Genomic DNA, 10,684 nt, shown 5'->3' with positions numbered 1-10,684 from the left:
AACAACCCTAAAACTAGTGTATCCTATTAAAGCAGCCTGCTGTATTTTACAGCCCTAAGAAGCCTGGAAGAGACTACTGTACTAACTGTACCATCTGTCTTGCTGACACAAACCAGGCCACTGAACCAACGACCTTCAAACCCACTCTGACCTTGATTTATACTCCAATATGGAGACACATGTTCCTGGTCTCTTTAAGTTTAGCTTGAAGAACTGTAGGGATAGACCATTATGTTTTGGGGGTGGACAAAGATTTTAAAGAAAATACTAGTACCAAGTCAGCCTGATGGTGTGCAAAGTAGAAATAAATTAAAGCACTAAAGTATCAACAGTTGAATACTTGTTGTTTTTGTGAGTTTTGTGTCCTTACTAATGTTAACCTTATTTTGAAAATACTAAAGAATAAAGTTATTGTTTTAAGAAGAACCAGGACTACAAGAAGAATTTATAAAGATGGTAAGTCTTTATTCGATCCTTGTTGTCATTGCAGTTGGTACAACTTCCTGTCCTTCTGAAGCGTACGGAGCTACCCGGAAGACCAACATTATAACTTAGCCTGGCCCGTTGGTGGCAGTATGCACATTCAAGGTGTTAAAAAAACAACTTCACTATAAGGACAAGGTGCTAAACTGTACAAGTATACAAGCAAGTCAACAAAATGGCTTCATAGTATCCAAACTAGGTTATAACTTGTACAGGTACTCCCTAATACATTTACAAAAGCAAGCATCGCATCGCAGTAAGCATTTGCCGAAGCTTATGACCTATAAAGCCTCTGCAGTTCACCTATGAACCCCTGTAGCTGACATTTGACCTCCTGCAGTTGGCCTATGAACCTCTGTAGTTGACCTATGAACCTACCCCATTCTGCTGATGCTCCATATTGCAGTGAAGGTTAGACATCCAGGTAATAAGATCTGCCAAAAACAGTTCCTCAAGAAACTAGATATGATTTGGAAATGGTCAGACGTTTCAGGTAGCATCCACTACCTTTTGTCAGTGACACTGTAGTGGGTGCTAACTGAAATGCTGACCGTTTATAGTTATCTGATTTGCTGCCGCAGTAGAGTGTTGGTTTTCTTGTCCGGGTGGCTTTTCTGCGCTGGTTTCTTCTGCGGGTCGACGGCGAAACACTTCCAGAGTCGCAGCGTCTCGTCGGCCGCGGCGGAGACCACGGTCGTGCCGTCCGGACTCATCGACATGTGCAACACACGCGCCTGGTGACCTGCACAGAACGGGAGGGGGGTTGTTACTATTAGCCCCAACTTCACATTGTTAGTACATGTGAGAGAGAAAAATGTGATCTAACTGCTAAAAAATGTGATCTAACTGCTAGAAAATGTGACTTAACTGCTGAAAATGTCATCTAACTGATAAAAAAGTGTGAAAACTGCTAAATACGGTGCTTAAACTAACGGTAATGGATTCAATTTCTACCCTATGCAAAAGGATGATCATCGTTTTTCATGCTGCAGTTTCCAAACTGATCAACTGGGGGCGCTGCAGCACAGTGGAGCAATCTATCATTGATACCTATCTAAAAGTATTACCACAACACACAGTACAGCCACTTAGAGAAAACTACTGTTGACCCTGCAGCAGTATAATCCAATACTGGATCCTACATCTATCTACATGTAGACACACATATGTATCCAAAACTACCAAGTTTACCGACCTGTGAGCTCCGTGACTTTAGCCATAGTGGGGTATTTCCAGATGATGAGCTGATTGTTGGCAAAGCCGTGTCCTGATATCAGCTCTTTGTGCTCCTTAGACCACAGGATGGAGCATACCTGGGGACACAAGGTGTTAGTCTTCAGGTGTACAGGTAAGTACAGGTAAGCAGTACAGGTGTTACTGAGGTGTAGGGTAAGCATTACTCGTGTTCTGGTGTAAAATTTAACTGAAGCAAAAGTGTTTGCAAAGACTGGTGTTTGATCATGGTTTATTCTTTTCTATATTTTATGCATCAATGCTGCATATGAAATAAACATACAAATACACTTATTCACTGTAAATTCATTAATTTGTTTGTTCAAGAATTGGAAAGAAGGTTTTTGTTGTACATGTGTTAAAAGTTGGTAGACAAAACTATCCTGTAGCACAAAAATACATTCACGGTGTCACGATTTTGCAGTGGACAGGTTATTGCAAAAAAGTGGGAAAATCAAACCTTTCCAAATATTTCTAGTTTCAATTTCCAAAATATTAGTTATTGTCCCAAAGACAACAGCATGTTTATTTGTGTTCCCATGACAACAGCATGTTTATTTGTGTTCCCATGACAACAGCATGTTTATTTGTGTTCCCATGACAACAGCATGTTTGTTTGTGTTCCCATGACAACAGCATGTTAGTTTGTTAGTTAGTGTACCTGTGACTTGGTGTCCACGGTGTTGAGGCAGTGCCCCGTGTTGGCGTTCCAGAAGCGAATACAGCGATCGGCCGTCCCGCCTCCGCTGGCCAGCACACTGGGCTGCCACGGGCACCACGATAGCGCCTGAAAAATTACAAAACAAATAACGATTACAGACTAGCCTGCCATGGGCACCACAAGAGTGCCCAAAAAATTACAGAACAAATAAGTTATTAACTATCATAAACTGGCCTGCCATGAACACTAGGATAGTGCCTGAAAAATTACAGAACAGCTTATGATTCTTTGCAGCAAAAAAAAGGTAGCTGAAAACAGCAGAACACAAGTATGTTTACAGACTAGCTTGCCAGTGCCTGAGAATAATTTTGTAACATCTTGAGAATTTGTCACACACACACATGCAGTAGTGCCTTAAGAAAAGGAAATGTAGCACAATTAATTACACACTTACCTTGCTACAGGCACTACAAGCATGTATTGTCATGTTCTTACCTAGTTCTAGGAGTGGTCACTGGTAACCCCTTTCCCCCTCCCCCCATGTCCTTACCTTGACGGCTGCCTGGTGCTGTGTAAGGCTGTGAATGGGGGTGTTCCCTTCCCGTGTGCACTGGTACCCCCCCCCCATGTCCTTACCTTGACTGCTGCCTGGTGCTGTGTAAGGCTATGTATGGGGGTGTTCCCTTCCCGTGTGCACTGGTAACCCCAGATGTTCAGCAGGTTGTCATTTCCACCACTCGCCAGGTAGCGCCCTGAAATAAACACACTTTATTGGTACAACAAAGTATAAAACCCTAGGCCTTGTGTACTTTGGTACCCTCACTAGTGCTATCTAGGCTTTGTCCTACAAGTTAGGTAGGTTAATGCAGCTTTAGTTTGAGTCTGATGATGATGATGAGTTTGAGTCTACTTGTTGAGAAATCCTCCCCACCATCTAAGTAGAAACATCTGCACTGATCTGCACTTCAGTCCACAACTCTTGTTGTAGCTAATTTCTTAATACTATCTAGATACTGTGTAATGAACAACTTTGGTAGTTAGCTGAATGATAACTAGTATCTAAATTCACTGAAATGTAAAAATTAAGACTCTTCTTACTGCTTTATTGTTTTAACTTTTAGTCTTCATGAGTCTACTAATTGAGAAAGATATTCCGGCCTACCATCGGGTGACCACCTGAGTCCGCAGACCTCCTGTGTGTGCCCGTCCAGCGTGGCCACGTGATGGTCCGCTATCCGCACATCGTGGTGGTGGATCGTGCCAGCGCGGGAACCACTGGGGAAAGAGGAGAAGATAATCAACACTAAACAGGGGTTTTTCTAGAAAAATTTAGCATGAGGGAGCAGAACACTAGCTTGGTGAGGGAGCAAAGCAACTGTTTTTACAAGAGTAAAAAACAGTTGGTAATGTTAGAATGCGTTTTTATGATGTTTTGTTTTTAAATTTTCACTGGAAAAAGACTTAAAATGTTGTGTACTGTACTAGTATGTAGCCACATAGGGTTCGATCTGAAAATTTATGAGGGAGCTGGCTGGTTACATGAGGGAGCAGCTCCCTTATTTCCCCATTTAGAAAACCTAGTGCTACAGGTTCTACATATTCTAACTTGAGACTGTTGTAGTAGTATGATTTCAATACTGGATTTTGCCTAATAATATGCAATAAAAATCATTTCATTTCATAAACATCAGTTGTTGGTAGGACCTCAATCATGTAACCTGTATTGGACCCTGACCTCTTCTCTTATGATCTCAATGAAAAGCAGCTAGCGGGCAGACTTGACAGTTAATAGAGAAAAGTGACAGCAAAAATGTAGCAAGTGGTTGAGATGAGAACAGGGGTTTTGAAGGAAAACTAGCTTCTACGTTAGTACATACACTCCCTTAAAGTGTGTGTATCAAGGTACTGACCAACTCGCTTTCACACTGTTTTCATGTTCATCTTCCACTTCTGTAACACAATTCACATTGTTAAATCTGGCTGTGAATAACCAACAAGTTAACCTGGTGTTTCCTAAGACACAGTGTAAGACTTTTCCTGACCTGCTTAAGATGTAGACGTTCCAGTCGAGAGACCCGACCCGAGAGGACTGACTGGTCATGTTTCTCACTCTCTTCTGGGCAGCAACGTCCCACAGCTGAAACAGACAGGCAAGTTATAACAGGGGTTCAATCAGAAAACTGGGTAAAATTAATGGGTTTGTGGAAGTATTGGAATATCAGAAAATTCCACCCTGTTAATTGTTTATCAAAGTGTAAACTAGGAAAATCTTGACACTGAAGAATCAAAGAAATTATATTCACAGTATGAACATGTGTGAGAAAAAAAAACACAAGAAATCACTCTGGAAAGAACTTTTGGAGTTGTCATGTTCACAAAGAAACTGCACTGAACATTAGCTCCCCCTATCTGTACATGAGCATTACTGCACCCACCTGTACTTCAGCATTGCTGCTGCCTATAGCCAGAAAGTTCCCCTCTGTGATCCACGAAACGGCAGAGACGTAGTCCTCCCTGTCGCGCGCGCGCGTGTGTGTGTGTGTGTGAGTGAGAGAAGCTCCCCCTATCTGTAGATGACCATTACTGCACCCACCTGTACTTCAGCATTGCTGCTACCTATTGCGAGGAAGTTCCCCTCGGCGATCCACGAGACAGCAGAGACTTAGTCCTCCCTGTTACATGTGTGTGAGCTTGTAAGAAGCTCCCCCTATCTGTAGATGAGCATTACTGCACCCACCTGTACTTCAGCATTGCTGCTGCCGATCGCGAGGAAGTTCCCCTCAGCGATCCACGAAACAGCGGAGACGTAGTCCTCGGGCCCCGACATGGACATGAGCTGCTGAATCTCGCCTGTCCCGGCGTTCCACAGGTAAACGCTGTTCCCCAGCGCAACCGCTAGGTGGTTGTTACGGCTCCAGGCCAGCAGGTTCAGGTCTGGAGAAAAAAAGAACGTTTCAGAATTTTGCATAAAAAACATCCAGGTAAACACTGTGATTATTCAGTAAAACTTTGGCCAAGTGGTTTTTCCGCTCTAGGCTAGCAGGTTCAAGTCTGGGGGAACAACAACAAAGAATTCTAAGATACCTAAATTTTTAACATAAAACCACGGTATATAACAGATTATTTCCAAAATATTCATAAAAATTATTAACACCCACTGTGACTTTTCTCATGCTCGAGGCAAGAAGTTATATTTGATATGGCTCAATGCTAACAGCTTTCAAGCTGTCTGTAGAGGACAAAATTACAGGATTCTAAAACATTCCAAAAATCACATCATGGTACATAAAACAGGTCCAGTCTGACACCATGACTTTGAATTAAAGACTTACAGTAGTCGTCTAGAATCTCCGGTGCGTCTAAGATCCTCTCTGGGACCTGAGGAATGTGCCTGGTCACCTTCCTGGTGGAGGAGGGAGTCTTAGTCTGGCTGTACAGCACTCGCATGTTGTTCTGGTAGCCTGTATAACAGTACATGTACTCAATATTACTGTACAGCACTCGCATGTTGTTCTGGTACCCTGTTGTGGAGTAAAATATCATCATTATAATATCATATTCTTTAGAAATAGCATGCAGCATTCTGAATCAGGCAGGCAAAATTCTCGCCAGAGCCACACTCTGAAGTTTCATGACAAACTTTACTTGCAAGCAATAGTTTTCTCTCTTAATGGCTTTACAATGAATAATCTTGCTAATATTTTTCAAGAAGTTCTGGAGAACCCAAAAGTGCTTAGGCCATGTTGATTTGATTATATGGATGACATCCTCCGGGAGCCCCAAAACTGATGCGCGCGTGCGAATAAAAAAAAAGTTTTGCAAAAAAAAGTTCGTTTCATTACGAAATCTACGTGGTCATGAGGGTTGAGCAAGTGGCACAGAATATGGTTTGGCGAATAATCTAGTCTTCAAGTTCATTTCTTTACAATTTCGTCTTTTTTCGTTTGATTTTGGCATTCTACGACATTGTTGTTGCCATGACATTGGTGTAGTTTTTATTAATTTTTTTTTTGTAAATTATGGTACATTTTTTGCTCATTTTGCAGCTGTTTTGTACGATTTACAGTATGGTTGAAAACTTTTTTTTTGGAAACGGCCGAAAATTCATGCGCGCGCGGATGTCATCCATATAATCAAATCAACATGGCCTTACTAGTAGTTTCTATTTAATGTCATTCAACATCTATACCCCAATGAAGAAGAAGAAGAAGGTCTCCCGTGCTCTTGCCCGAGCGTAGGGTGGTGCCCATCTCCATTTCGTAGCCCTTGGGCGACACACAATTGTGCAATGCACTACAGCAGGGGGCTGGTCTGCTGGTGATACCCCAATGAGGGCTACTGAAAGCAGCCAAAACATTCCTAAGGAAACCGACAGGAGAACCATCCTAGGTTACCCCTGTATGCTGCCTGTCAGCTGTGTTCCAATTGTACTGTTTTGTTCGTTTATTTATTTCACCAGGGGATACATATCACTTTTCAATGTATCCTGAGGGGAAAACCCCAAACAAAAGCCTTTTGCATTGTGGCAATAGTGTCAAAATCAAACCAAACAACATCTAACACACAACAGCGCCCCCTACCTTCTGGAGCCTGCGGTGCCTTGTTCTTGTAGGCGAGGATTTTGCTGTTGACGACGTTTCCGTTCAAGTTCTCACTCATCACCTCCTGGTACTGCTGCTTGGAGGGGCTGAGCACTTCTTCATCTACATGGATCTGTACAGGTAATACACAAACACTTACTCACTAACACACATCTAACACAAACTCACACACTAACACACATCACATCTAACACACACACACACTCACTCACTAACACACAAACACTCACTCACTAACACACATCTAACACACACTAACACTCGGTAACTAACACACATCTAACAGGTTCTCACTCATGACCTCCTGGTACTGCTGCTTGGAGGGGCTCAGAACTTCTTCATCTACATGGATCTGTACAGGTAACACACAAACACTTACTCACTAACACACTAACACTTACTCACTAACACACACTCACTCACTAACTGAAAATTGGCTGATTTTTCATGAACCAATTAGGGAGCACCTCTCCCCTAAGATTTTTTCACAGCATAGTGAGACCTTTAGTTGGCACAAGTATTGTAGAGGGGTCCATGGGCATTCTCCCCTGGAAAATTGTAAAATGCATAACACCTTGCAACATCATTTCCTGCATTTTGAGGGCCCAATTTTGTAAAGAAACAAATGAAGTTTTAAACTTTGTTATGTCCCTACCAGTATTGTAATGGCATTATCAAAAAGTCAAGGGGAAAAAATACACAAAATACCTTGTCCCTAGTTGAAACAGCCCCCAACAATAACAAGTAACCAGTGTATAACTATCAGTCACAATCTTCACCACCTTCTCCACAGACCTTGTCATTGTTGCACTTGAAATGTCCCAGCTCGAAGTTTGATGCGCTTCTGTTGGGGATGAAGCGGTCGGCTGTCGGGGTTTTGGGCGTCTTAGCATTTCCACCGGGGGTCTTGGGTTTTCCTGATGCATATGGAGAAACAATTTTAGGGAAACATCTCATTTTCACAGGAAGATTGAAGTTCACATGATACATGGCTAAAAGCACTCAGTACTGGATTTTACAAGTATTTATTTTTCAAACTGCAACAGTGATACAATGTGGCATCTGGGATGTTATGCCACAAAGCAGTTTGACACTCAGTTATGAACCTGGGATGCCACAATACACACATAAGGGACACTGCTCTTTCAAATCAAATAATATGTGAGCAAAACTGCTGCAATATGAACAAGTCAATATAGGGCTTCAAACACAATACTTTTGGCTATAGCCTATATGCTACATTTATGTCCTACCTGGGCCGCGATTACGTTCGATACGGGTGTTCCGGCCCGTGTGATAACTAGCGGTACGGCCCGGGGGTTCTTAACGCGTACAGCCCGGGCCTTCCAAATGTTCCATAGAACGATTCGAACGCGTTTTGCCCTAACCGCTTGCACCGCTTTCGAAAATTCGAATACAAAATTCAGACGTTGGAATTGATGTTGTTGCATTTGTTGGGTTTAGGGACACCAAATTTTCGCTCATTTCGCATTGAAAGGCGTGTTTTCTTGGGTTGGTATGACATAAATAAAATACAACACGGTGTATTCCGCATCACCCTCGGTCCCAGCCCTCTCGCGGATCGGATCTCCCTCCGGCCTTCGGTCGTCGGGCGATCCGACGCGCGGTCGGGCTGGTACCTCGGGTGATACGGAATACACCGTGTTGTATTCTATATGTACAGGTGAGTTGTAAGACCTCACCTGGTGTTTTAGACTTGCGGCCGCTCTTGGGTGTCTTGGCCCTGCCAGGTGTGTGGGAGGGAGTCTTGGCGGAGCCTCGGTTGGATGTCTTCATGGGTGTGCAGCCTGACACATTCAGGGACATGTTCCTACAGCTGGAGTTCAGCGATGTGTTGTTACTCGGTCCACTGTTGGATAATAGGGCAGTTAGAACATGCATGGTATACTAGTATTCAGGGTTGGAAATACTGGGTGCATGTGCACCTTGGTGGAGCCAAAATTGGAGCTGTGCACCCAGATTTTTTCTGTAGGTGCACTGGCGCACCCAAATATTTTTGTAGGTATTTTTGTACATGTAAATGTATAATAGTATAGATATTCTTGGCATCTAAGTGTCAGAAAAATATTCAAATCTTTGTTGTACTACTTGTGTAAGATTTTGAAGTTATCTCCCATTTCAGATTCAAGCTTAGAAGAGGAGCAGTAAGATCTGTAATTATATTGTGTTTTGTTTTATATTGTGCACCCAAAAACTTTTTTGGGCACCTAATTTTTCTACTCACCTGCACCTGCTGGTCTCCATAGCTTTGCGCTGCCATCTCGGCACAGGTCCGTCCGTAAAGGCAGAGTCCAGACGCAGAAGCTGGTTCACGTCGTTCTCAAACTTCAGGTGAGACATGGCGGACAGGGGTTAGCTGTGGAGAGAGACAAAACACACGGTAAGCATTAGCCTGGTTTGGTTTTCCTTTAATGCCCACAATCTTGATAAATTATTACGATCATTCTGGTATACTAGTACTCATTTTCACCTAAAGCGATTCCAAAGATAGCCTGGGTTCCATCCAATTTGTAACTGCAACCCCATTGTTTCAGGGTTGCTGTTACAAATTGGGTGGCACCCAGGCTAGAGCAAATTGAGGAAAGTCATGAAAAGTGCCTTTCCCAAGGGCACAACATTAACATGCGTGTACATGGCACACAGGGTATCAGGAAGGCAAGCGATGTGCCGTGAGGCACTTTGTCTCATATTACTATATGCCTGTAGTCTGTAGATGTAGAACTTGGAACTTGCATGTAGATGTAGCAGGATTCGAACCCAGCACCTCTTGGTTCTGAGCCGAGTAAATTATCTACCGTTATCAATTTTTTTGTGCCTGGATGCCAGACCCAAAGCAAGCCAGGCCCAGAGTTTGAAGTCAAAGGGGAGGGGGTTGTGACAAAATTTCCTCGGGGGCTTGTTGGTCCTGAAGCCGAGGATCTGGCCTGTGCGTAGTATCCAGGCTAGCATGTTGGATCTGGAAACAGTCTAGCATCCAGACTAGTATGTTGGATCTGGAGCCAAGGAGCTGTCCTGTGTAGGTCCTGGCGACATAATCAACAATATTCCACAGACCATAGCCAAGAAAAAAATCTCTACGAGATACAGGCGTAAGCTGCAAGTTTTGAACTGTAGAATTTTCACCTAATGGGGAAAAAAAGAAGAAATATTTGTTGCTGAAACTGAGCAGTTACAACCGGGGGATTTAAATAATTTCCCACCAAGCCCCCCTCCCCCTTTCCGACCAAACACGCACCCTTTACTCACCTCAAAACGCTGCTACCAAGGTTATTTCTCGGAAAATCTACTCTTCTTGTACAATCTACGCTTTCTACAAGGCTCCTTTGAGCTTGGAAACGTGAAATTCTCTCCGGGAAGCAAGAAAAACTCGTTCTGTTGTCGCATAGACGGATGTAAGTAGCGTCCAAACGCTTGGATTCAGGTTGAATGCACCGGTAGAACCCACGCCGGCCGCTGATTGGTCAGGCTCCGCCAAACTCGCGCTCTCATTGGTCAGCGTCCAAACAACTTGTACCCAGGATATCGTGGTGCGCTAGCGTTAATATTTTGTCATATTTTCCACTTTTTTCAAGATTATCGGCCCTTACAGAGTATCAATTATAAATATATCATAATAATTTGATATTCAATGATATCAACTGGTGCCCAAGAGCAAGAAAAACGGTCGATTACAATACAGCCCGTA

At 43.1% G+C, this 10,684-nt stretch overlaps 1 protein-coding gene across 1 annotated transcript; it reads right to left on the bottom strand.

Annotated features, from left to right (window-relative positions):
• Positions 1-1,039: 1,039 nt before the first annotated feature.
• LOC109477624 (cell division cycle protein 20 homolog) lies at positions 1,040-10,455 on the bottom strand. Its single transcript, XM_019778967.1, has 13 exons — positions 10,246-10,455; positions 9,224-9,355; positions 8,682-8,848; positions 7,774-7,895; positions 6,958-7,090; positions 5,710-5,838; positions 5,115-5,311; positions 4,420-4,514; positions 3,540-3,652; positions 3,014-3,129; positions 2,378-2,503; positions 1,679-1,796; positions 1,040-1,225 (listed from the first exon to the last, which is right to left on the bottom strand). Exons 2-13 carry the CDS (start codon positions 9,337-9,339, stop codon positions 1,044-1,046), a joined length of 1,614 nt encoding a protein of 537 aa, XP_019634526.1. The 5' UTR covers positions 9,340-9,355; positions 10,246-10,455; the 3' UTR covers positions 1,040-1,043.
• Positions 10,456-10,684: the final 229 nt, after the last annotated feature.

The sequence above is a fragment of the Branchiostoma belcheri genome, unplaced genomic scaffold (assembly GCF_001625305.1).
Source record: "Branchiostoma belcheri isolate BF01 breed outbred unplaced genomic scaffold, Haploidv18h27 scaffold40, whole genome shotgun sequence".
Lineage (NCBI taxonomy): Eukaryota > Metazoa > Chordata > Leptocardii > Amphioxiformes > Branchiostomatidae > Branchiostoma > Branchiostoma belcheri.
The sequence above is the reverse complement of the archived record's forward strand: the minus strand, read 5'-3'. Positions and strand labels throughout refer to the sequence as shown.